At 48.4% G+C, this 25,858-nt stretch overlaps 2 protein-coding genes and 1 long non-coding RNA gene across 10 annotated transcripts in view; 2 read left to right on the top strand and 1 right to left on the bottom strand.

Moving 5' to 3' along the window:
• Positions 1–679: 679 nt before the first annotated feature.
• LOC115251587 (uncharacterized) lies at positions 680–3,406 on the bottom strand. The gene is made up of 2 exons (XR_003890124.1): positions 3,056–3,406; positions 680–2,984 (listed from the first exon to the last, which is right to left on the bottom strand). It is a non-coding gene; the product is annotated as an uncharacterized lncRNA (long non-coding RNA).
• Positions 947–22,262, top strand: LOC101077415 (eukaryotic translation initiation factor 4 gamma 1). Of its 8 annotated transcripts, none has more exons than XM_029844434.1 (32): positions 947–2,133; positions 4,405–4,514; positions 4,803–4,889; positions 5,354–5,386; positions 5,813–5,833; positions 6,285–6,473; positions 6,551–6,653; positions 9,821–9,957; positions 12,529–12,621; positions 12,697–12,787; positions 13,657–14,679; positions 14,814–14,902; positions 14,978–15,170; positions 15,330–15,463; positions 15,633–15,755; positions 15,837–16,247; positions 16,319–16,465; positions 16,548–16,781; positions 16,867–16,971; positions 17,104–17,388; positions 17,483–17,594; positions 17,693–17,807; positions 17,957–18,201; positions 18,349–18,476; positions 18,563–18,735; positions 18,807–18,932; positions 19,028–19,109; positions 19,308–19,406; positions 20,192–20,326; positions 20,410–20,491; positions 20,575–20,715; positions 20,794–22,262. In XM_029844434.1, exons 2-32 carry the CDS (start codon positions 4,440–4,442, stop codon positions 20,973–20,975), a joined length of 5,193 nt encoding a protein of 1,730 aa, XP_029700294.1. In that variant the 5' UTR covers positions 947–2,133; positions 4,405–4,439; the 3' UTR covers positions 20,976–22,262. The 8 variants fall into 8 exon arrangements, with proteins under 8 accessions (XP_029700294.1, XP_029700295.1, XP_029700293.1 ...); XM_029844435.1 differs by having other exon boundaries at positions 1,046–1,063; XM_029844433.1 differs by lacking the exon at positions 947–2,133 and adding an exon at positions 3,415–3,517.
• Positions 22,263–23,440: 1,178 nt separating this feature from the next.
• alp3 (alkaline phosphatase 3) overlaps positions 23,441–25,858 on the top strand; it is a 5,959-nt gene continuing 3,541 nt past the window's right edge. The window contains exons 1-7 of the mRNA XM_029843725.1: positions 23,441–23,566; positions 23,760–23,876; positions 23,995–24,110; positions 24,501–24,675; positions 25,003–25,175; positions 25,249–25,389; positions 25,767–25,836. Coding sequence (XP_029699585.1) covers positions 23,497–23,566; positions 23,760–23,876; positions 23,995–24,110; positions 24,501–24,675; positions 25,003–25,175; positions 25,249–25,389; positions 25,767–25,836 — 862 coding nt within the window. The 5' untranslated portion in view covers positions 23,441–23,496. The remainder of the gene's footprint in view (positions 23,567–23,759; positions 23,877–23,994; positions 24,111–24,500; positions 24,676–25,002; positions 25,176–25,248; positions 25,390–25,766; positions 25,837–25,858) is intronic.

The raw sequence follows: 25,858 nt of genomic DNA, 5'->3' as shown, positions 1-25,858 counted from the left end.
CACTCCATCTGTCCCACAGGAATCAAACTGGAGAAGGGGATGTTCACCAAACTCTAATTATCTCATTAGCGAATAACCAACGTTTTAGCCCACATCGGTTGTTTCAGTGTGTTGTTCAGATACTCTTTTTATGTAATTGGAGCATTTAAGTGTGTTCTTAAACTTTTTTTTTTTTTTTTTTTTGTTACATTACAGTAAAAGAACTGATCAAAAATAAAATCTCAGCTCCTGTGTGTGTTGTTACTTAAGGTTCTTTCCCTCCTGGTCAGAGACGTCAAATCTAAACCTTTTTGTGGTGCAAATGCAGCACATGGTTTGTCAGAGTTGTTGGATGAGCGTGCTGGTCGCCCCGTGCCTCGTATTTCCAAGGCATGCCACTCCTCTCCGGGGCTTTCCACCAGCTTCTCCTTGACAATTGGAATGGCGTCTTCACCAATCTTAAACCGAAAGTGGTCCTAGACACGGCTAACAGGACAGAGCTTCCGGATGATTTGAAATGCAGCTGAGCTGATTTCCAGACCTAAGATCCATCCACCCTCTGGCAGTGACCTCAATGTGAGTGACCCTGACTGGAACCTGGTGGACACCACTCAAGGTACAGTCCCCCATCCTGGCTCCTCCACTGGATTCACCACCTTGTGGATGAAGCGCCCGGATCAATCTCAACAAAGTAATGCAAACATTCACAAATACAGTAGGATTGTCCACATAAAACTTGTTTCATAATTTATTTATACACACAGGTATCTCTACACAAATCCACAAATAATGAACCTTACAAAATGAAAATCTTTTTATCTAAAAGTTAACTATAATGCAGGGATAATCAATAGAGCTTCTGGGCTGTTCATTACTGGTTCTGATATCTGTAACGCGAACATAAGCTATCTTCGTCATGATAGTTTCATTTTCTTTTTTCTTTCTTATCTGGATCATAATATCAATGCCATGACGCCAGCCGTTCCTTGATCCAGAGGTCTGCTTCCCAAACCGGAACTGCCTACCTACCGGCTTCCGGGAAGATTTTCCGTCCGTCCGGCTCTGCGGACTCAAGGAGAGAAAGGTAATGACCACAGTCCTCAAATAAATAGGCTTTAAAAACGTCACACCGGTGACACGTTAAGACTCTGGGATGACGTTCCGGAGTAACTATTGTTTAGCTTTTACGCCTGGAAACGTGTCTCATTGTTGCGACTTTCTTCACTGATTGCTGTTAACTGGTGCTCCTGTTTTCGGGGATTAGCCAGCTAGCTGCTTGCTAGCGTTCCATGCTAATTCGACGTGGGTGTTCTTTCTTCACATGAGCTTGTCCGGCTAGCATGCTAAAAGTGGGATGCAGAGCAAAGTTGACTCTTTGTTATTGTGACGTTCTGAAATACATTGTTCCGGCGGTAACTTGTTGTGTGCGCTGAGCGATACGCACGCGTCCGCGCTCCAGTGTTGTTGTTTTCGTCGCAGTTTATACTGTTAGCAATCTGAATGCTAACTACGTCCACGGTGGGCTTTGCGGTGTTCTAAGCATGTACACTTTAGATTGTGCCGTAACCTTTTCACGTTTCATTATCCCTGACGTTTAGGTGGTTGATTAAAGGATCTGGATTTGTTATCTCTGTTCATCAGTCGCACACAGTCCCATTTTAGTTCTCTAGCTTATGAGATCCGGTAAGAATTTGACAGTAACGGGTTGTCGGGATTGGCGGAGGCTGCTTTGACAGGGCGTTTGTTTTGAAGGCGATGACAGCTCAGTGTCCTGCCAATTTGGTTCAACAAAACGCCACTCCGGTGTTTGGTCCTTGGGTGAGTTTCTTCCTCCTCCACCGGGTCAGACGCACGCTGCTGATGTTGTGCTTCTCCCCGGGCGTGATGCTCGGCTGCTAACCAAAAACGAGGCGTCTGAGTCATTCCGGCTCAGGTTGTTTCACCACCACGTCGTGACAACACCGCTAACGTATTTATAACCTCCAGGAATCTGGCTGAAGCTTCCAGAGCTCCAGGAGGCTACACCGCTCCTGGACGCAACAGTAGCCGCTTTTATTAGCTTCAAAGTTCCCAGCGTTGAGATTGCTGATAACCTGCGCCAGCAGCCCCGACGCGTCGCCTTGGCCGCACACGTCTCCAGACGCGGCTAGTCCGGTATGTTTTGCGCCTTCCGCGAAATAGATGGTTGCCACAGGCGATTCGGGCTGAGGTGTGGCTGGCATGAAGCCGGCGTCTGCTGTTGCAACGCGCCAACGACGAGAGAAACCACGTGGTAAACCCATATCGGGCCTAGGATGGGGTTAGCATCACGGCTAACAGCGCCTCGCACATCAGGTTGCGATAAACCCGTGCTTTTCATGCGAGTGTGTTTATACTACTGCATGCAGATAACTGAGGAGTGCGTGCGCGTGTGAGAGAGGAGACGTGCAGACACGCCCCTGTGTCAGCAGAAGCCCCGGTGGAGGCAGGCGACACGCGTGATTTACCTGTGGAAACGCAGGTCCATCTGCGTCGCAGCTGTCTCCCGACCCCGGCACCGTGTCAGAGCTCCGGGTCAGTGTGGCCACGTCGGTCAGGGGGCTGCAGCGGGCACGAGGTTCACGGGGAGACTGCAGACATTTGACCCCCGGGCCACAGCAGGGGTCCAAAATGGATGCACCTTCCTCTGACACTGACCTCGGAAGCATTCTGCAGCTGCCTACTTATAGCTTTTTGCAACAGTTTAATAAAAACTACTCATGTGCACACGCAGGAAGCTGATGTGTGACTGCAGGTCCTGCTTCCTGTTGTGAAACAAAAGCCTCAAGCATCCACATCCGGGGCGCTCCTGCGGATCTTTCAATGCCCCGTCTGGGTTTTGGGATGATTCGATGTGTCACCATTGGACTTTAATCTGAACTTTACATACAAATGTCTTCCTCCGCCCCCGCGTGCACTTGTTGGAAGGAGTTATTGGTGAAATGTCACAAATTCAGCCCAGATTGTTGCTCTCTGATGTTCCCAGGCTGTTAACAAAGAGGTGTGACACAGTTAAAGTTGATCTACATACATACGTCACGCCTATACACGCTCCTACTGTAAGATGGCCCCGTCTGGTCATCCTGGGTGGAACACGTCGTCCGTCTGACGTCTTCCTGTAACCAGCAGATCGCTGACTCAGCATTTCATCTGCCAGCCTGACGTTTAAGAGATCCAGGAGATCCAGGAGATCTGGGCCTTCCGTTGTTGTCAGTATCAGTGTTTTCCTGCAAAGGAATTCCATCTTCCAGTAAAAAGAATCAAAACTTGGAGAGTATTCATTATCTTTGGCCTGTGTGCTGACGCAGTCCTGGTAACCGTGGTGATCACAACCGTTGCAGCGGCAAGATTTCCTCCTCTGTGGGTAAAAAAAAGCCTTCCTGATTCATCATGACTCAGGATTTTTTTACTCCACAGCTTCCGTGTGTCTGTCAGGCAGCGATGATCTGGGCTTCTTCTATAAATATAAATGTGTCACTGTAACACAGCTCCCGATAGAGTTGAAGTACAGCTGGAGATGGTGCGTATGTTCACATACTTGAGCCATATAAATGTCGCACTAACAGTAGTAGTAGTAACACACAATTTTGCTCAGTATGAGCAGATACAGTGCAGAAAATATAAATAATATACTTATTTCTGTACAGGAACAGTTATTTTAATGCCTTTATGATGGGCTGTGATTGAAATTAATATATATTTCTTTACAGGAACAGTTATTTTAATGCCTTTATGATGGGCTGTGATTGAAATTAATATATATTTCTGTACAGGAACAGTTATTTTAATGCCTTTATGATGGGCTGTGATTGAAATTAATATATATTTCTTTACAGGAACAGTTATTTTAATGCCTTTATGATGGGCTGTGATTGAAATTAATATATATTTCTTTACAGGAACAGTTATTTTAATGCCTTTATGATGGGCTGTGATTGAAATTAATATATATTTCTGTACAGGAACAGTTATTTTAATACTTTTATGATGGGCTGTGATTGAAATTACTATATATTTCTGTACAGGAACAGTTATTTTAATGCCTTTATGATGGGCTGTGATTGAAATTAATATATATTTCTGTACAGGAACAGTTATTTTAATACTTTTATGATGGGCTGTGATTGAAATAAACATATTTCTGTATTGACATGAAATGATTGGGTGACACTTCTGGGGAATCTGCCAGACACCTTGTATGTTGTGATGTCACTGGGAAGGTAGCGACAGGAAGTGACCTGATAACGGAGCATTCTGAAGGACTTCCGCGCTGTGGCAGTAATGACCTGTGACCTGGAGCTGGCCTGGCTCTGGGGCTGCTGTCGCCCCCCCCCCTGCTGACGGTCACTCTGTCGTTTTTAACCTCATGACGTCGGCGACGTTTCCTTCTGCTCTCTGTCTGAACAGGTCCACATCCGCCTCCACATGCAGAACCCCGTGAAATGAATAAAGCACCACAGCCTATAACAGGACCCCCCTCCGCCCCCCACCCTGCCCCCTCACCTGGCCTTTCACAGGTAAACTGTCCTGAGACCTCCCTTTCTTCCATCTTTCCCCCTTTTCCCGTCATGCTTTCTTTTCCTCTCTTCCCCCCCCCACTAAGGAAGAGGCTTGTCGTCATGGCGATGTTATGCATATAATCAGAAGCAGATCACAGCAGTCTGGTCTCCTATTAGTTAATTATCAGGCCGACACCAGAGTTACACTCTCATTTTAAAACCCTTTTCCAACCATAAATAACACACACTCCTCCCCCACTCTGCGCCTCACTTTCCGCTGGTGACATCACTTCCTTTCTCTTGCAGCCCTCGTTCCCTCCTGGGCAGCCCCCCTCCGTCGTGTTCGCCACTCCACCGCCTCCACAAATGAACCCATCAGCACAGCCCCGGCAGGTAGGCCCACCCACCGCTCTCCGGCCGGCAGCACACCCACGGCGCCGAACTTTGGCCTCCATTTCCAAACGCCCTCGTTCGCGTTCCCAAAACTTCCCGAGCGTCCTCACTGTCCACCCGCGTTCCCCTGGTGCACGTTCCCATCCGAGTGGTCGGGTAAAAAGGTCCCACAATAGGTCGTTCGGGTCTTTATCACCACTGTTGTCACTGTCCTCTCCTAATTTAAATGACACGACCTCTGAACCGGTTAGCCGGGTTAGTATTACCAGGTAAATCTCCAGGAAGTAGAAATGATAAAGCACACACACAGGTTGAAGGGGAAACAACTCTGTAATAAAAATCCCGTCGGTTGTTATCGAATCAAAGCTCGACCTTTGTAGAAAAGGTCACTTTCGGTTGAAGATGATGCATGATTGTGGTGCTTTTGCCTTTAACCTCTGTCCTGTCTGCATCTCCCCCTCTAGTTTGCCTCAGGGCCGCGGCCTTTGCACCAACAGGTACTAACAGCACAACTAACAGCAGTCACACAAAATGTGATCTCCTTTTCATGAGTGCTCATTGTTTTTATTATTTCTAAAGAGTAATTGCAGAAATGTAAAATCAGTTTCATGGAAAATAATTGACATTAGCATTGAGAAAGTTTTTGAAAATGTAAGTGATGCCACCCAAGTCCTAAGAAAATGTACGTCTGGAAATAAAATCCGTTTCCAGACCAGTGCCCCCCTTCAGAAGTGGTTTTACAGCTGTCCAGGTCCAGGCCTCGCTGTTGTGCGCATGATTCCTGTGAATTCACTGCTTGACTTGGGCTCCACAGTTTCTTTAGGCTTCCCACTGACGTCTCGTTTTGACTCTCTTCCTCCTCTTCTCCCACCTTTTCCTTTGCTTTTGATTGACCTTTTTCGCCTGTGTTTGTGCTGCTCAAGGGAAGCTTCAGATCACTACAGGTAACTCAGATTTCCAATTTCTTCCACTTTTCCCTTCTTAGTTTCACCTTCTGAGGGAAGTGTGAGTTTAGTATCTGCCACCAGTGAACATTCTTGACTTGGCGTGGTTCTGCTGGTTACAGCATTAGGCTCCCATGCCAGCAGTAGAATGCTAATGAAGAGGCTCTGAATGAACTAGCATTAGCCCCTTTAGCGCCTCTGGCAGGCAGGGCCAATGTGCTTATAGTTGGAATATAGCTGCAGCTTTAGGGTAAATTGTGTGTAGATTTGTGCTCGGGTAGGTCCCTGAATGCACCGTATGAAAGAATGAGCGACTGTCGTGTTACAGATCTGCTAAGGAAAATTAATGACTTCTGTTGCCCCCCCCCCCCCCTTGTGTGTATTTGTCCTCCATTTTCCATCATTCCATTCCCTTGTCGCACACACACCTGCTCCCCTGCCTCCTCTCCAGTCCTATTACAACAACAGAACCAACCTGCCTCCGCCCAGCGCGTCACGGGGCGTCCCCCCCAGCAGCGGCCCCCGGCCTGTGGCGCCCACGCACGTTTATCAGGCCGGGTCACAGATGATGATGATCCCGGGTCAACAGTTGCCTTTCCCAAGCTCACCACAAGGACCTGCTTACTTCATACCCGGACAGGTGAGGGGGGGGCGCGGACTGATGTATATGGAAACACACCTAAAACTCATATATTTCACCTACTTTTCTTCCCTTAGTACCGTTCAGCGACCTATGTGGCCCCCCCCCAGCAGTACCCAGTCCAAACAGGCAACCCGGGTTTCTACACAGCCACAAACCCTGCAGAATATGGTACTTATGGTAAGAGGCTCCGCACCGTTGTATCTATTTTATGTAACATTATACAGAGGGCCAGTCAGGAAGCAGCGGGAGCTCGCGTATAACTTTACGCTTATAACTGCGTCGCCCCGCAGCCGTCGGCGGCTTCGTGCCGCAACAACCAACTCATTGAAGGCATTTCATCCGCAGCGCAAACAGCAAACAGCGAAAGCAAATGAAGGCTCGCTAAAGTCGGTGCCGTTCCGTGGAAAACTGGCACACTGAAGTCACCTGAGAAGGAAAGAAAACTACAGTCGTTACTTCCTGAAAAACAGAGGAAATGAAAATGAAAATTACAAATCTAATGTCACAGAATCCAATACAGAAATGTGTATTAGAGAAGAACATTTCTTAAGTAGACAAAACCTGTGACCAAAAAAAGCACATATCAGCAGCTTTTTAACTGTTTATTTAAATTAACCACTCATTATCACATGCGTTGGCACGCCCTCTAGTGGCGACTGTTCGTTACAGCAAGTCTTATCGAACCCACTGCCACCCCCCACTAAAAGGCATTTAAACTATGTGTCTCCTTTGTTTGAGCTTAAATTCATCAGTGGGAGAACGCAGTGACCTGAATTAATTATAGTGAAAACACTATAGAGTGTGCACAACACGCTCCATTCTTCAGCTTCACCTCTGAAACCATTTCAGAGGCATCCGATCTAGAAAGATGTGCACAGCGTTTAGTTAATCTTGCCAGGCTTTTTTAGCAATATTTCCAGGCTTTTTCATTGCACGTATAATTGTGGATAACTTCAGTCCATTTAAGCCGTAAAATATTTGACATTTTGTGACAGGCTTTGGACTACGTCCTATGTTCTGTGACACGTAAAAGCTGACTGGCCATTTTATTAGGTCCCTCTGTTCAATTGTTTGTTAACATAAATAGCTAATCAACTGCATTGTTGGTGTGGTCAAGACAACGTGTTCAAACTGAGCATCAGAATGGGGAAGACGGGATTTTAACGACTTTGAACGCGGTATGGTGTTGGTGCCGGGCAGGCTGGTCCGAGTGTTTCAGAAACTGCTGATCGACTGGGATTCTGACACACAACCAGAGCATGGTCCCAAAAAGAGAAAATAACCAGTGAGTGGCAGCCGTGTGGATGAAAAAGCCTTGTTGATGGGAGGATTCAGAGAATGGACAGACTGGTTTGAGATGATAGAAGAACAACAGTAGCTCAAATAGCAACTCATTCCAACCAAGGAGAGCAGAACAAACATCTCTGAACACACAACAAGTCCAACCCTGAAGCAGCTGGGCGACAGCAGCAGAAGATCACACCAGGCGCCAGTGGCTTCCCAAAATTGGACAACAGAAGCTTTAATTCTTACAAATACACACATACCTAGTTTTATTTTCTCATTTTCATATCGAAACGCAAGTCTTTTGTCTCATAATGAGTTTATAATGTAATTTCAGCATCCAAATCAGCAATAGTTAGTCTTACACCATATAAGAATATATTTATTTTAAGCCAATTGTAACCTGTGTATCTAGCTCCGCGTCAAACCGGCCTCATGCCAGAGACCCCCCAACACGTGCAAAAGTGTAACATTTATCGTTTCAGAATTTAAACCGGCCGAAACGTGTCTCTGTTCTTAAAGTCCTCAGGATTTCAGGTGGGAAATGGCCATTACATCGGCCCCACGGTGTGCAGACAGAGACCGGCAGTGTGTTTGACCAGCATGCCGGTGCAGTGCAAAGGCTGCGAGGGCTGTTTACTATTGCACCACACGTGCGCTGTTTCTGTGCCTCCCGTGGGCGTGTTTGCATTAGACATGAACACTGCACAGGTGATGGCTGACTTCAGTCACCAGCACGTTACAAGTGTAAGAAATGACTCAGAAAGTCATATTTGCACGTTCACGAGCCTTCGGTGGCACGTTGCACATGCTGACCAGTGTGCGCTGACTATTTTTAAAACTGTCCCCCCCTCCCTCACAGTCAAAACATTTGCATAACCCTTCCTACACAGGCCACCCCCCCTTCGCAGTGGCTAGTGAAATCTTTGTCAGCATAGATTTGATCAGCAGTCAAGGCTGATGTGGGGGGGGGGGGGTCGCCAGATGACATAACTGAGTCGCTTCTTTGTGGAGGGGGAGCGAAGGGAATAACGTGAGCGGTGCAGAGGAACCAGGAAGGTCAGGGGGAGGAGCCTAACGGAGACGGGATGGAAAAAGAGCGAGCGTCAGTTGAACTGAGAGGGCACCTGTAGAGAGGACCGGAAGATCACGCAGAGGGGGATAGGAATCACCCCCCCCCCCCCCCCACCCCCTCTTAGTCTTGTGCTGGTCATGGGGAACCGTGGGTCTCGGGAGCAGCAGGAGTCGGAGGGTAGGTGCTGTCTGGGTGATGTTCCCCTGCTCTTTCTTAAGACATTGGCCCAGGACAGTGTCTTTCTGCCGCTGTCCCTCTGGTGTCGTCCCTCCCTTCCCCTCCCTGCGCCGGTGTGGGCTTTTGACTATATTTAGGCCGGGCTGCCTCTGGTCAACAACACGGGCTCGGTAATACGAGTTAGAGAGAGAGGCAGAGGAGGCTCACACGGAAGCCTCTTCAGTCTGACAGTTCTTTTTTTAAGCCCCAGTCCTATGACAGTCCTACACCGGGGCCCCTCACAAGGCCAGGTAGTATTACCGAAACCTTTCCGTATGGGCTACTGGGGCTGTTGAGAAATTGTGGGGGGGTTTAGCCATGTTTAAAGAGGTTTATTTGACATTAGAAAACACGCTAATGCTGGAGAAACGCTGGCGTCGGGGAGGGACTGCTGTGTCACGGTTTGAAGGCCTACCCGTTTGGGCCTTCCAGCTGGAATGGCTGCTTCTCTTCGTTGGCCTTTTGAAATGGCGTGAATGTGTTCAGAGCGGAACAGCAGGAAAAATACAGATTTCAGCCATTGTTTTTGTCTGTTCGTGTCAATGACAGTGAAGCATTTATTCATAAAAAGGATCTGCACATTAGGACTGAATGTGGTGTGATTTAAATAACCTTACATGTCACCTCCATGTGATATCATCATACACTATATTTTCGACTTTTCGTTGGTAACCTGTACCACTGTGTAAATTTTGCTTCTATGTTGTATGTATGACCAACTTCTGTCATGTGTGGGTTGACTTTGCTGCTTCTCTTGGATCCCCCACAGGGGCCTACTACCCTGCCCAGCCACAGTTCACCCCCTCTGTGCAGGCGCCCCCGGTCATCATGAACCCCGCCCCCCAGCAGCAGCAGCCGCCACCTCAGCCCCCCCAACACATCCCCACCAAGCGGGAACGTAAACAGGTAAGTTCAACGCCATCCTCAACAGAGTCGACTTTTATTTTGAAAGGGCACGCGAGGAGTCGACGTCACGCTCAGGGCGCCTGTATGAGTGACGTCGCCTGGTTATGACTCACACAGCATTGACGTGCATCATTTGGTGATTTAACATCTAATCAGTGACACATAAATGCCTTTGGATGAAAGATTATTCTCAGAACTCCAGTTCATTCAATATTTATTCATGCAGGATGTAGACTGGGGGTCGAAAATTAAACATAAAAGAGACACCTGAACCAGAAATCTGCTAAACTTGTTATCCATAATTTATGTTTGTACGTGTATTCAGTCTCATAAATGTCCTCAGTGTGTTGAGGGTTAAAATGGAAATGTGGTCGGAAATGACAGGCATACCAGAGTCGTCCCCCCTGGATCTAAAGGTCAAGACCTTTCGCTCCTGAACAGGTTGTGTTGCATGGTGAGAGCAGAAGAGAAAAAATGTTTGGAATAAGAGTTATTTTCTTGTTTCTTTCTTGCAGAAGCAACTTTCAACGCTGAAATGACAGCTTAATGATGTTTGTGATGTATGATTTTAAATTAAGTGGGCATGCCCGTGCACGTGCCAGTGATGGGTTTCATGTGCTGCTCATCAGCTCTTTGAGTCGTGATCTGTTGTCATCCCGAAGCTTTTGTTGCAGCTTTATTTAGGTTTTATCTCTGAACGTGTAACATGACTGAAACCCATCTGCTGATACCATTTGTGGTTTGTTCAGCCCTTCGGCTGTTGCGTTATATATTCCGAGCTTTCTGCGACCAAACTTGAGCAATAGCTGATTCCTCTCAATCTTGAACGTGTCTGCTTATCAGTAGTTACTTATAGTGCACTTTGGCCCGTTCTGGCTGATTCTCTGAATTCTGCACCATGTCTTGGAACACACCCCCACACAGAATGTGAGACTCTCACGCTCAGAATGTGTGTGAAGTGGCATCTGAGCTAATAACGTATGCGTGTTTGCATTCCTGAGTGGTGCGTGTTGAAGAACTCTGGGCTCTGTCATTTCCAGAAGGCTCCTCACACATGTGCAGCCATTTCGGTGCTGCTCCGGGTGTGTGGTGCATGTTCACCACGAGCCAGGCTTTTGCATGTTTAATGTCTGGCAGTAAAAGTTACTGCCACTGTCTCGATTTCCGTCTTTCGCATTAATGACAAAATCTAGAGCGGTGGGAGTGAAGGACATGTCAGCACATAGCTTAGCCCCACGTGGCCAGCAGGCTCCTCCCCCCTCTGAACCGGAAGGGCTAACTGACTAGCAGTTCTCTGCTGCTGTGGCACCCACTCCGCCTCCTCCTGCTCAGCCAGTTTCCTGCCTGCAGTGTGGGGGGGGGGAGCCTGAAAAGAATCTCTCTGTGGAGCTACTACAACATGCAAGACGAGTAAGCAGACAGAGAGAAGGAGCTAAGAGGGGATTTTTCTCTGCCGGTTCCACTTCATTTGATAAGTTTTTTTCTTTTTTTCCCCTGGAAATACTCCCATTTCTCCCTCCCTGCCCCTCTGGCCCCTTTAACTCTCTTAGTCTGTGGGCGGGCTTCAACATTCCAATACCATAGCTTTACAAGGCCAGTCATTTTATCCTTTTTTTTCCCCCTCTCACTGTTTGAGAGAAGGGGGGGAGATGGGCTGCTAGCTTGCTGACAGTCAGACACAGCCCTGGACTGTCCTGTTCTGCCGGTGCGGAGCTCTCTCTATCAGCCTGGATGTAACTATGTTGAGCTGAGCTAGGACTACACAGACTGCATCCACCTATGATCCCGGATTGTGGGGTTTAAAGTTCAACACCTGATTCAACTGGTGTGGCTATTCCGGACCCAGAATGAGAGCGGCCCTGTAAGGTCAGTAGTCTTCTGGGAGAGGAGTCGCTTGCAGACTAAATGAGGTTAAAGACACCTAGTTGTGAGCGTTGTTCTGTCCAAAATAACCCAGAGAGGAACTGGCTGACAGCTTTTACAGGTTAACGCTTGTCGAGTTGACGCCTACGTCATCTTATTTGGTGACATTGCGGCTCACATGAGTTGCATGACAAGGAGAGAGAAAGACAAACAACATGTGTCATATATGGACACTCCTCAAGAATGTGTGATCTTCACTGGTCCCCCTCCGTCCAGATGTGCTGTTTGCACGAGAAAGCATTTTGTTCTTGCCTTCACCAGAGAAACCTCCACTTTGGAAGTCGGCTAACTTGATTCTGGCTCTCACTCGGCATGACAGGCGAGGAAAAAGCTGAATGGCGTTCAGTTGTTAAGCAAAGGAATTTGCATGGCGGCTTCTTTTTGGATTTGTTTGAGTCAGCGTTGACTGTGAGATATAGCTTTCAGCAAATAAGAGGCAGTTGGCCGTCACAGATGTAGAAAAGGGCTGAGCGTCGTGAGAAGTCGACCCTCGCGTGCCTCTTTGGGCTATTTTATATCCCCTTTTCCTTCGCTTTGCACTTAATCATTTATAGTCAACCAGCTGATTCTCATGTGCTTTCTTGAATAACTTCCTCCATTTATTTTGGGTTTTTTTAACCATTACAGCTGTTTTCTGTCTCTCCTTAGATCAGAATAAGAGATCCAAACCAAGGTGGTCGAGACATTACAGAGGAAATAATGTCAGGGGGCCGTAGTGGATCTACCCCAACGCCGCCACAGGTCAGCACAGAATAATCATTTATAGGTGACATACATTGTGTACACAAAAAGGCCAACCACGATATCGCCCAGCAGACAGCCCTGTCTGGAACGGAAAGTCCAACAGTGGGACAGGCCAACGGTGAGAGCGTCCCAGCTGGTGCCGCAGCCACCGTGGTGAGACCAGGTAAGCTGGTTGTCAGCCTTTTCTTCTTTTCTGAGCACCGATCACAGATTTGACAGAATGTAATGAGGGTCATGGGAAAGCTGGTCAGATCCTTTGTTGACCAGCAGCGTCAATGTTTCTAGCTGCTTTCAGACCTTCGGGCAAAGTTTGAGTTTTGGGGCTGTAACCTTTTTCATTTTAAGCATTAAATGTGATCAAAAGTATGTATATTAACCTGCAGTATGTCAAATCTGTATAGATTGTTGTAATTGTACAGGAGTTTAACTATGATATAATCTGATAATCAGCTCTGAAAAACCATGAAAGGGATTATTAACAGGGCTGCCCAAAACGGCAACAAATTACACAAAGATTAAAAGAAGTCCTTCCTTAGTCTACGTTGAGAACCGAAATCTCTTTTTGACAGCAAAATCTGGTTCAACTTTTTCTTTTTCCTGTGTTTCTGAATCGGTTTGTAAGATAATTCAACACACAACTCAATAAGTTTGATGATGCAAGTAATTCAAAGGGGTTTAAATACAGCTGTGCTCATTTTAGGGAGCATGGGATTTGGGAATTGTGAATGTTTGATCTGTAGAAGTAAGAATATGTTGGACTGTGTGAGGAGCTCCAGTGCTTGAGCTTGACTACAGCTCACCCTGCAGGCTACATGTCATGTCACATTTAGAATCCTTTAAATTTCAGCATCTTTTCTCCTAGAATTTTTTGTCGAGCCACCTTATTGGTTGGGGAAACAAATCAAAATTGTAACAGTTGCCACAAATGTATGAGTTGATGAGGTCCGCGATCAATTACTTGTTTTAAAGGTTGTGTTTCCTTTATTCTGTGAAATGTTCTCACACCTCTTTTGAAAACTTCTGTCCCTTAAGATGAGAGAGGGAAACCTACCCCGCCTCCACCATCAAAGACCCCTGAACTTTCTAAGGCAGACCCTGTCCCAGCTGAGACTACCTCCTCTGACCCAAACACTAAGTCTCCTTCCCCACATCTACTATCAGAACCAGAGGACGTTTCTCTACATACTGTCTCCACACTGAGACCGAGTGCTGTTGCAGAAGAAATGGACGCTGCGCCACCTTCCACGGAAGGCCTCCACTCAGCGCCTGAGGTGCCTGCCTACCCTGCACCCCTACCTGATCCTGTGCGCACTTGCACCGCGAAAAGTGAGAAAGCAGCCGCACCGGAGGAGGAGGAGGAGGAAGAGGAGGAGGTGGAGGAGGAGGAGGTGGAGGAGCAGGTGGAGGTGGTCAAAGCAGGAGAGGCGGATCCCTCTTCAGACCCTCTCGCTGCACCTCCCTCCACTAGCAACGGTGTTGCAGAGGTGGAGACAGATAGACCAGCGGCCGTGTTTCCTCCCAGTCGTGTGGAGACGACTCTGGAATCTCCTATTGCACAGCCTGAGGAGCTCTGTCTCCCCAACGGTTTGCCGTTGCCGGCGCCGCAGGACCCCGAGGTGCCCGCTGTCGACCCCGGAGAGCGCGACGACAGCCCCATCGCAGAACCTGACATCACCCAAGATTCCCTCGCACAGACGGCCTCAGCCACCGCTGAGATGGCGGAGACTCCTGTTGTTCAGGCCGCCGAGCAGCCCGCCGCAGCCCCCCAGGAGATTTCTGTTGAACAAGTCGCCCAGGCTGTGCCTGTCGAGTCTGAAGTCCAAGAAACAGTTCCTGCAGACGCGGCTCCCACGGAGACCGCAGATGTCGAGGAAAGCCCCCCGATGCCCCAGCCTACCGCCGAGGAAGAGAAGCCATCTTCTGCAGAGACAGTTTCCATAACTGACAGCACATCAGAACCGGTGCCCGCTTCTCCCCCTCCGACAGCAGAAGAGAGGGAGGACATCCCACCCCCCCTGACTGCTACGCCCGCCCTTGTAGAAACTACTATGCAAGGTCAGTGAACCACAAGCGAAGACCTTGAATCTATACATCGGCATCAGACTGATGCATTTATAATATGAATCTGTGGTTTCCAGCATCTTTCATGAGGTGTGTTCTGATCCAAGGTCAATTGTGTCTCCATGCAGCTGCTGTGTCTGTGCCAAAGAAAAAGAGGAAAATTAAGGAGCTGAACAAAAAGGAGGCAGTAGGAGACCTCCTGGATGCCTTTAAAGAGGTCCGTCTCTGTCCCCGAACTCAGCCATTCCCACGTTTGAGATTTTTCACCTTTGACCGTTCTTCTTTGATCCAGGAGCTGGTGGTGGCACCACCAGAGCCAGCCCCAACACCCGTGCAGGAGACCAAGCCTCCCGTTGTTGCTTCTCCTCCTCCAGAGGAAGCGGACCTGACCTGGGAGGACAAGGAGGACAAGCTGGATGCAGAGAACATTCAGCCAACTGCTCCCGAGCCGACTGTAATTGACAAGAAGTATCAGTACAAAGAAGGTGAGCACTCCTCATTAGGGTTGAGTCCTACTCTGGTAATCCTGGGCCATTAGTGCTTCAGATCTACCACCTTCCATGTTCTTCATTGGTAGATGAGGATATTAACATGAAAATGGTTCCAACTGACTCGGCCCGTGATTTTCTTTTTTTTTCTTTTAGAACAATGGAAACCAATCAACCCAGAGGAGAAGAAGAAGTATGACAGAGTGTTTCTTCTGGGCTTCCAGTTCAGTTCAGCCAGCATGAACAAACCTGAAGGGCTACCAGCCATCAGTGATGTTGTTCTGGACAAGGTGCAAATCTGAAAGATAAATCCTGTGTTTCTGTGCATTCACAATCACAGGACTTAGCAGCCGGGCGGTTCATTTCTTGTGCCAGGCTATTTTGTTATAATCTCAAGCTGTTTCAAATTTTCTTTTGTGGTATTTGATCGGCCTAAAAGCGTTGATCTTGTCATTTTAGGCCAACAAGACCCCACTGCGGCAGTTGGACCCCAGCCGTCTCCCAGGAATAAACTGTGGCCCTGACTTTACTCCCTCTTTTGCAAACCTTGGTAGGCCTGGTATGGGAGGAGGTAGAGGACCGGTGAGCCCACACTTTTAAGCACGACCTGATAAATCTCAACTTTCATCATCCAGAAGTTAAATCGTTTTGCCTTCCAATCAGCCTCCAGGCATGGGCATCGGGGTCGGCAGTTCACGTCGTTCCCAGCAGGTCCAGAGAAAAGAGCCGAGGAAAATCATCACCACCATGTCGCTCAGTGATGACGTGCAGCTGAACAAGGCGGAAAAGGCCTGGAAACCTTCCGTGAAAAAGAGCGTCCGCACCCGCGGGCCAGAAGAAATCGACGAGAACGATCCGGAATCAATTAAGACCTTCGAGCTCTTTAAAAGTGTTCGCAGCATCCTCAACAAACTGACCCCTCAGAAGTTTCAACAGTTGATGAAACAGGTGATGGAACTGAATATCGACACCGAGGAACGGTTGAAAGGAGTGATAGATCTGATCTTCGAGAAGGCCATCTCCGAGCCAAACTTTTCCGTGGCCTATGCCAACATGTGTCGCTGCCTTATAGGGGTAAGTTGTGCCAAACCCAGGGGATTATATACGCAGTTCTCTCTTTTTAAAGCCTGTCGTTATCTCTTCAGCTTCGAGTCGAGACCTTGGACAAGACAGGAGCCACTGTGAACTTCCGTAAGGTGCTGCTTAACCGATGCCAGAAGGAATTTGAAAAGGATAAAGATGATGATGAGATCATTGAGAGGAAGAGGAAAGAGCTGGATTCCGCCTCTGAGGTACGCCGCTGCCGTGGAAAGGAGAACATTCCTGCCATATTTCTTCGCTTCTCTTTAAAGTCAACTCCTGCATTCTTATTAGGATGTGAAACAGCGTCTCGTTGAGGAGCTACAGGAGGCCGAGGACTCGGCCAGGAGGCGCTCACTGGGAAACATCAAGTTTATTGGCGAGCTCTTTAAGCTTAAGATGCTCACAGAGGTCATCATGCACGACTGCATTGTAAAACTGCTCAAAAACCACGACGAGGAGTCCCTGGAGTGCCTGTGTAGACTGTTGTCCACCATTGGCAAGGACCTGGACTTTGAAAAAGCCAAGGTACCTCAGCCGCATCGACCCGCTGTCCAAACTTTCTTTGTCAGCAGGTCAAATTACCAGGCACAATTCTGTTGTTTGTCCACAGCCGCGTATGGACCAGTATTTCAATCAGATGGAGAAGATCATAAAAGAGAGGAAGACCACCTCCAGGATCCGCTTTATGCTGCAGGATGTGTTGGATTTGAGACGGGTACACACACACACGTCCTTGGTCTTCCAATCACAGCTGGCCAGTTTTAGGCACTTTGTGCTCACAAGTGCCCCCAGTGACAGACTCACTTTCCACCGCACTGACTTCACCTTTTTTCTGATACCTTCATAGAACAACTGGGTTCCACGACGAGCCGACCAGGGACCCAAGACTATAGATCAGATCCACAAGGAGGCCGAGCTGGAGGAGCACAGGGAGCACATGAAGGTGCAGCAAGCCCTCGTCTCCAAGAAGGAGATGGGCGGTGGTCCTGGCGGCAGGATAGGTGGAGGAATCGGGGGGCGTGGGGGCTCTCACACCCCGGGCCGTGGTGGTCCTCCTCAGGATGAGGGCTGGAATACAGTCCCTATCTCCAAGAGACCCATTGACCCTTCTCGCCTTACCAAAATCACAAAGGTAGAGTGAGGTCACGTTTCACTGCAGCACAGCCAACTTCCTGTTTCCCGTTAGCAGCGTTGCAGGAAATGTATTCAATGAAATTCTCTTTCAGACTCCCGTGCTCGACTTCAACAATCAGTACCTGGCCCCTGGTGGTAAGGGCACATTCGGCAGTTGGGGTAAGGGCAGCAGTGGAGGCACCAGCACCAAGCCTGTAGATTCCGGTAGGTTTCCAATGCTCATTTTGTTTCTGATTTCACTTTTTTATCCCGTTGGCATCAAAGCTGAAATATATTGTGTGTGTTTGTGTTTGAATGCCCAGGGTCAGAGGCAGGTAGCCGTCCAGCCACCAGCACTCTGAACAGGTTCTCTGCTTTACAACAGCCTTCTTCCTCCTCCTCCTCCTCAGCGGACCCTGATAGACGGGTTCCTCAGAGGTAAGACACACTCCCGATTCTGCATCCTGGAAAAGCATTTTTCCCCGTTGGGCCCATAAATGAGTAAATAAAGTTGCAGTTTGTAAATGAGAAGAAGAATTGGATGCAGATCATTTCATCGCCGCGCTGCTTTCCACTCCGTCTCGCAGAAACAGCTCGAGTCGAGAGCGCGGCGACAACTTCGAGCGCTCTAACCGAGGCGAGCGCTTCGACAGAGGCGAGGACCGGAGAGACGACCACGAGCGAAACAGGCTGCTGGTCACCAAACGCAGCTTCAGCCGGGAAAAGGAAGAGCGGAGCAGGGAGAGGGAGCAGCGCGGACCCGCCGATCCCGTGCGCAGAGTGGCGAGCATGACGGACGACAGGGACCGAGCCAGGAGTCGGGAGAAGAACGGTGGGGGGGCAGAGCGCTCTGCACTGTTAGCGGGTTTAGTCTGCATGTTTTGGTTTGAAATTGATGTTTAACCCTCAAATTTGTAGCCAGCTGTGTTTTAAATTCACTCATCCAGACGGGATTTCTTTTGTCTCCTTGTGTGGACAGAGAAACGGGAGCCAGCCGTCACCCCCCCGCCTCCACAGGCCCCCAGCAAGCCCTCCTTGAATGAGGATGAAGTGAGCAAGAAGTCCGTCGCCATCATCGAGGAGTACATCCATATTTACGACACAAAGGTAGACATCGGGGCCCGCGACGAGGGCGCGCGTTTGCTCGTCTGCCGTGCGACCGCAGGTTTCCAACGTCCCCCGTGTCCCAACAGGAGGCTCTGCAGTGCGTGCAGGAGCTGAACAGCACCGAGCTGCTGTGCGTGTTTGTAGAACGGGGCCTGGAGTCCACGCTGGAGCGCAGCACCATCGCCAGGGAGCGCATGGGTCAACTGTTACACCAGCTGGTGAAGGCCAGCATCCTGCCAACAGCGCAGTACTATAAAGGGTGGGCTTCCTGGACCCCTGAGATCCATAGCACGGCGTGCAAATAATATTCAACCCTCTGTTTGTCATCAGGCTCCACCAAATCCTGGAGATGGCAGAAGACATCGCCATCGACATCCCACACATCTGGCTCTACCTGGCCGAGCTGATCACACCTATGCTCCACGAAGGCGGCATCCCAATGGGAGAACTCTTCAGGTGAGTTCCACTTTCTTCTGCTTTTCAAACGTTGCCAAAGAAGGAAACTGCTGCTTCATGTCACATGCACTTCCTGTGCTTTTCACTGCTTCCAGGGAGACCTCAAAGCCTTTAATCCCTCTGGGAAAAGCTGGAGTCTTGTTGGTCCAAATCCTCACTTTACTCTGCAAAGAAATGGTATAAAGCAGCCAAAGTTAATAATAATAATAATAATAATAATAATAATAATAATAATAATAATAATAATAATAATAATAATAATAATAATAATAATAATAATAATAATAATAATAATAATAATAATAATGTTATGTGCACTGGGACCTTTTTGCTTGCGCGGTGCTGTTCATCAGTCTCCCACTAATCTGTGTCCAGAGCCATAAAAAGGCCGGGACGATGTGGAGGGAGGCAGGTCTACGGTGGAAAGATTTCCTCCCTGAAGATGAGGACGTCAACAAGTTTGTTACAGAACAGGTGATCGATTGCTCTCCGCCGAATTGGTCTGGCAGTTTCACCAGTTGTTAAAGGTGCACGCTGCGACCGTGCGTGACGGAACTTCCCCCTCCCAATGTTTCCATAACTGTCCCGAACACGTGGAAGTTTCGCTCTATATGTAGACGCTATATGAAGCGGGATTAATTGTTTTCTTATTGTTACTCCGGTCGCTCCGCTGCTTTCTGATCAGGCGCCGCACGGCCACCTTTCCTTGCTCGCCCCGCCCCTCGCCTCCTCACCTGGTGTTCTCGTGCACTCCCAGCTCTCAGTTCAAGGAAGGAAGTTCCAAAAAACAGAGCTAAGTTTGGAGAAAAAGAGAACCCGTTATGGTGCGTTCCCTCCGCAGTCGGAATCGCTGATTTATTTGGCGAACTAACTCGGTCGACTCTGATTCACAACGCAGGCAGGGCTGACGGGGGCGAACGGAAACAATAGCCTGGCGACGGGTGCCGTTAACTCGATGGACCGGTTCCGAAAGAGGAACCTTAACTTTTGTTATTTGCACAGCTCGTTTAGAGCCGAGCCGTGACGCTAAGCTTATTTTTGGATTTTCTTTTAAATGTGATTCCACCTTCGGCTGCACTCTTGTTTTGACAGCTGGTTGAATAAAAGTTACCGTCAATTTTAGTGTGTTTAAATCTGTTTAAAATAGCGTTTTAACACCATATAGCGCCCTAAAAGGCGTCTTAGAGTATCTGATAGAAGAGTCCCTTAAATATAAGCATTAATCTTAAGGGTCTAATTGTGCTGTGAACTTTAACCAGAATGTGGAGTTCACCCTGGGTGAGGAGACGGAGAAGAGCAACAAGAAGGAGCTGAGCTCAAATGAGCTGAGCAAACAGCTGGAGAGGCTGATCCAGGACCAGGCGGACAACCAGAGGGTGTTCGACTGGGTCGAGGTCTGTATTGATGAGGGCGAAGGAACGGAAGTTATGGGACAAGATGGACGCCAGGCCGGGAATAAGCTGTTCTCCTGTTGCAGGGGAACCTGGACGAGCAGCAGACGTCCTCCGACGTGTTTGTCCGAGCTCTGATGACGAGTATCTGTCAGTCAGCCATCGTCTGTAAGTCACCCAGCCGTTGCTCAGTGTGCACGTGTGCACGTGTGTCCGGTCAACCTAACCGGTGCTTGGGGCTGTTCCCGCAGGTGACAACCCCTACAAGGTGGACAGCAACCTGATCAAGACGAGAGGCAAACTGCTGCAGAGGTACCTGAAGGACGAGCAGAAGGAGCTGCAGGCTCTCTACGCCCTGCAGGCTCTCATGGTGCAGCTGGAGCAACCCGCCAGTGAGTCGACCCGCTTCAGTTCGGGGAGGACGGGAACCGCGCCACCGCAGGCTGACGCCGCGCCTCTGTTTCTTTCAGATCTGCTGCGCGTGTTTTTCGACACCCTTTACGACGAGGACGTGATCAAAGAGGAGGCCTTCTACAAGTGGGAGTCCAGCAAAGACCCCGCCGAGCAGCTGGGCAAGGGCGTGGCCCTCAAGTCCGTCACCGCCTTCTTCACGTGGCTCCGCGAGGCCGAGGACGAGTCCGACAACAGCTAGAGCGGAGCGGGGGAGCGAGGGAGGGAGGGAGGGAGGGCCGGCGGGGGGATTCAGAAGAGCCTGAATCAGCGAAAATCCTCCTGCATATTCAGAAAAAAAAAAAGCAAGAAAAAAATTCTTCAACTGGGAGAGATTGTATTCTGGATCGAACTTTCGATCATGTTTTTTTTTTTTTCTTCTTTTTCAGCTTTTTTTTTGGGGGGGGGGCTCCTTTTTTCTTGCCCAACAGAATGTCTTTTTTGAAATAAATGAATCATACAAGATAATAGAGTGACTAGTTCTGACTAGTTCTGACTAGTTCTGACTAGTTCTGACTAGTTGTGAGAGCCGATGCTGGCGCGCCGTCGACGATGACGTGGTTTCCTTCAGTATTTTTTTCGGGAGGATTGTCTCCTGTTTTCAAATGGCTTTCTTTTGTCGCCACGGCAACACAGTTTAAGACACTTTGCTTATTAATGACAGATATATAAATACTTTAAAAGCCTGTTCACATCTATATTTTTAATGGCATCTTTTGTCACGCGGCAACGTTTGAGCTACCAGACCCCGCCCCGCCCCGCCCCCTCACGCTGGCTTTCTGTTTTTTTGGGGTGCCGAATGATGGGATGCGTGTGCTTTTTGTAATAAAACAGAAAACTACAAAGAACCAGTGGAACTCTAAGACAAACATTTGGGGAAAGGACTTGGAATGACGGTTGTGGACTCCGGAACCCCCGCAGCATCACCGCGGGTGACGGACGCTCACCCTTTTGCTGCTGAGGGGAACCCCTCGACCCCCCCCACCCCCCACCCCACCCCCGGAAAAAAAAAAAAAAAAAAAAAAGGGAGTGAAGAGCTGGAGCTCCGGATCAGAACCTGTTCTCCGATTTTAAAAAAAGCAAAAGATAAGAGGCCATTTTGGGAAGAGTTCCACTCAAAGGTCCAGAAGAGACCTGAGCTCGTGTCCCAGTCCAGATCCCGAGGCCCTTCCTGCTTCCCTGAGTGGAAATGCATTTCAGGAGAGTTCTGTAAATATTCCATAGATTGTTTATTTGCTTTTTGTTTTCTTTTACTTTAGAAAAGGAAACCTTTTCCCTGTATGTATATTTTCTCTCCTCAGAAGGCAGAAGGGGCTTGTAATTATCCAACCCGAGTCATTGATTACATTTAATTGAAAATTTGTAAATATTTTTTTGCTTTACTTTATTAAAAGATGATATTTAATTAAGACAAATTAATGCCTCTTTTCACATCCCAAACTGGAAGAAATATTAAAGATTGTTGCCAATAAAAGAAAAATGACAGATGGTGTCTTTGCAAACTGTGTGTAACTGCTATTTAGAGTTTATACTGGTTGCTAGGAGACAACCGAACGGCCCCAGACGGTTGTCGTGAGGAACCTTCACTAACTGGTTACCTACTTCTTACTGGTTTAAGGTGGCCTTTATTTCCAGTTTCTGGTGCTGGTTGACCAGTATGACCTGAGCTGCCACTGGTCTTGAATGGTCACCACCAGAGCGCCGCTCATTCCTCTTTAATCCCTCCTGAGCCCGTTTGTGCACGGCTCCGTGAACGACAAGAGACCCACTTACACACAGAAAATATTCCTTCATCTGCCCGTGGAGGATGCACAATTTATTGTTCCTGCAAAGTATTTAGACATGAACTTTAAAGCCTAAAGTGCCAAAAGGTTCGTTAACAGCTGATTTATATTCATTCTTTTAAAAAACAAATTTAATTCATTGTTTCAGTTGAACAGGAGGAAAATTCATGAGTCGTGACGTCATGGACCATGCCTGACGTAAAAAGAACGCATACGTTCAGCCACCACTAGATGGCGCTGTTTAGATAGAAACCGTATTTATATACGCTGCAAAAAAAAGTAGCATTTCCAGGCACAACAACTAAAAGTAATCCAAGATCTCCATAAATTTTGATGTTAGTTTTAGAATTGAAGGCTTTTATTAGGAAAATTAAGTCAAAATTATATACTTGAAAAATCACGTGCAAAAATCCCATCATTTGTCATTTATGCTACAGAAACTACCTTCCTGCAGCATTAAGGCCGATACTAGTTGTAGTTCACAGAGAAAACGTCGCCTTTGTGTGTAGTTTTGGAAGAAAACGCTGTGACTGAGAATATTAAAATGGTAAAAAATTAAAAATCTGTAGGCTGCTCACAAAAACCCCATCTTTTAAAAAATGAATCATTAAATGAGCAACTTTGTTTCAATAATTTCCCCTGTGGGCTGAATTGCACCAATTACATAACTGCATTAGCTATTAGATTTATGGATAAATCTCTCTCTCTCACACACACACACACACACACACACACACAAAGATTTGTACTCTCTCTGTCCAAACATCGCTGACAGTGTCTTTAACGAGAGGCCATAAATCTGCAGCAGTATCACGACTTGCTGCGTTTATGGGCTGTTGTTAGCAGTGATTGGCAGCTGCTCTGATAGGAGGCTTTATTTCATCTGAGGAATCGACCCCGAGCAGGTCAGAGAGGAGCGTCTCCAGTCTGAGCGAGGCCATGGCGTGGACCCCAGCGACCGCACTGTCCGTCTCCCTGCTGCTTCTCTCCGGGTTCGCTCAGTCCAGAGGTAAGAGCAGATATTACACACACACACACACACACACACACACACAGGTGACTCTGTACCACTGAAAACACTTTTTCACATCTTCCATTTACAATAACTCAGACTAAACGTTCCTCGAACTTCAACACGTGTTCTCGCATTTTGATCTTCCTGTTTAAAACCTGGGACATTTTGTTTAACTGCGCACACGTAGTCGAGGAGGAGAACCCAGAGTTCTGGAGGTCCCAGGCCCAGAAGTCTCTTCAGTCGGTCCTGGACAGGAAGCTCAACACCAACGTTTCCAGAAACATCCTGTTCTTCCTCGGAGACGGTGAGTTGCGCAACACTCGCCGCCTCGTCCCCCATGACTTGTCTTTGGTCAGTGACTCTTGACCTGGTGGCTCCTGTTTTCCCACCAAAGAAACTAAATCCTGTGTTTGGTGTCTCAGGGATGGGAGTGACCACATACACGGCGGCCCGTATCCTCAGGGGCCAGCTGCAGAACCAGAGCGGGGAGGAGACGGTCATGACCATGGACACGTTCCCCAGCGTGGGGCTCGCTAAGGTTGACCAGCGTTTCTAAGATGCGCCACATTTCTAACGTGCATGAAACGAGCAAATGGGGAGAAACTGTCAACAGTTCTGACCTTTGGCAGAGAATTTCCTTCAGAGGACAGAGGCTGAACTGTCAGAGAGACACAGAATCATCAGCAAACGCCCCCCCAGGGTGCTCTAAGACTGTCCCCTTATTCTCTCCAGAGAGAAATAGGAAGTTTTTAAACACCAGATTACAGCTTGTTCCCTGACAGTCGCCTTTGAATGGAGAGAGTATTTATCCGACTGCTAAGCTAATGCTAGCTTCGCTGATATTAAACTGCCTGTCTGCAGCATTCAGGCGGATTATTTTAGCATTACCCTCCTTCTCCTTCTCCTTCCTTCTGTTTGTGTCCCGCAGACCTACAGCGTGGACTTCCAAATCCCAGACAGCGCCGCCACCGCCACGGCGTTTCTGTGCGGGGTGAAGACCAACCTGAACACCATCGGCGTCAGCGCGGCGGCCCGCAACGGGATCTGCAAGACCCAGAAGGGCAACGAGGTCACGTCCATCCTGAAGTGGGCCAAAGACGCAGGTAGATCGGACGGACGGGGAGGAAAGCGCCGGCTCGGAACTTCCTCGAACCCTGACGCTTATCACGTACATGTTATCAGTGTACATGGAACCCTCAGAGGGCTGCTGTCGCCTCATCCTTGGACCGGAGCGTGTCTTTTATCACTGGTTCAAAGATCATTTCAGGCCTGATGTTTATTTATTATCGCGTTATCAGCGTTTGCCTGTAAAATCCTCTAATAATACGATGAAATCATTTTCATACATGTCTGCGGCGTTCAATCACCTGGATAAAAGGACTCGTTCTTATCGGTTGATGCTCCTAAGTAACACTATTCGACTTGTGCAGGCAAGTCTGTGGGAATCGTGACGACCACGCGGGTGCAGCACGCCACCCCGGCCGCCAGCTACGCCCACAGCGCCAGCAGGAAGTGGTACAGCGACGCCGACGTGCCAGAGTCGGCCAAGAAGGACGGCTGCACCGACATCTCCTCCCAGCTCCTCAACAACACCGACATCGACGTGCGAGCCAGAACATCCTCAAATCGCTTCGCACGGCTTTCAAAACACATCTAAATGCGTGCGTTGGTTCCAGGTCATTATGGGCGGTGGGAGAAAATACATGACCCCCAGGGGCACCAAGGACCCCGAATACCCCTGGGATTTCCTGTCCAGGGGCCGAAGAAAAGACGGGCGTGACCTCACCAAAGAGTGGCAGAGCATGAAGGCTGGAAAGGTGACATGACATCTAGAAACAGCGAAGCCCAAATATGATGATATGAAATCTATTCCCGATATTTAATGTGTTGGTAGCGGTTCTGCTGCCACCTGCTGGACAAAGTTAGTATGACCCAAACTGTCCTGAATGGAGCTGGTTATCCTGAGATGTTTCCTCCTTAGACTGCTTAAAAAAATACAATTTAGAGGCAGGAACGATGTGCATTGAGCCTGGGTATGAGGTGACCTTTATTAACCTCTACCTGGTCAGGTGGGCGACCAGTCAGATAAAGGAGAGAAAGGAGCAGAACAGCTCTAAAGACCACAGAGGAAGAAAAGTTCACACTCAAGTAGAGTGAAGAAAGTGTTTTCTATTCTCTCCTCCCGCCCACGCAGGTGGCCCGCTACGTGTGGAATAAAGCAGACTTCGATGCCGTTGACCCTGAAACGACGGACTACTTAATGGGTAAGTTTGGTTTTCAGTGATG

Source organism: Takifugu rubripes, chromosome 11, assembly GCF_901000725.2.
Source record: "Takifugu rubripes chromosome 11, fTakRub1.2, whole genome shotgun sequence".
Lineage (NCBI taxonomy): Eukaryota > Metazoa > Chordata > Actinopteri > Tetraodontiformes > Tetraodontidae > Takifugu > Takifugu rubripes.
Note: the sequence above shows the minus strand (reverse complement) of the source record. Positions and strands in the feature narration are given on the sequence as shown.

Excerpts from the sequence above, each read along its gene's own strand:
- LOC101077415 (XM_029844434.1), top strand. The coding sequence starts at position 4,440 with ATGAATAAAGCACCACAGCCTATAACAGGACCCCCCTCCGCCCCCCAC. Across the intron at positions 9,958-12,528 it reads CCAAGCGGGAACGTAAACAG|ATCAGAATAAGAGATCCAAA; the intron begins GTAAGTTCAACG and ends GTCTCTCCTTAG. Across the intron at positions 15,756-15,836 it reads TGGGAGGAGGTAGAGGACCG|CCTCCAGGCATGGGCATCGG; the intron begins GTGAGCCCACAC and ends CCTTCCAATCAG.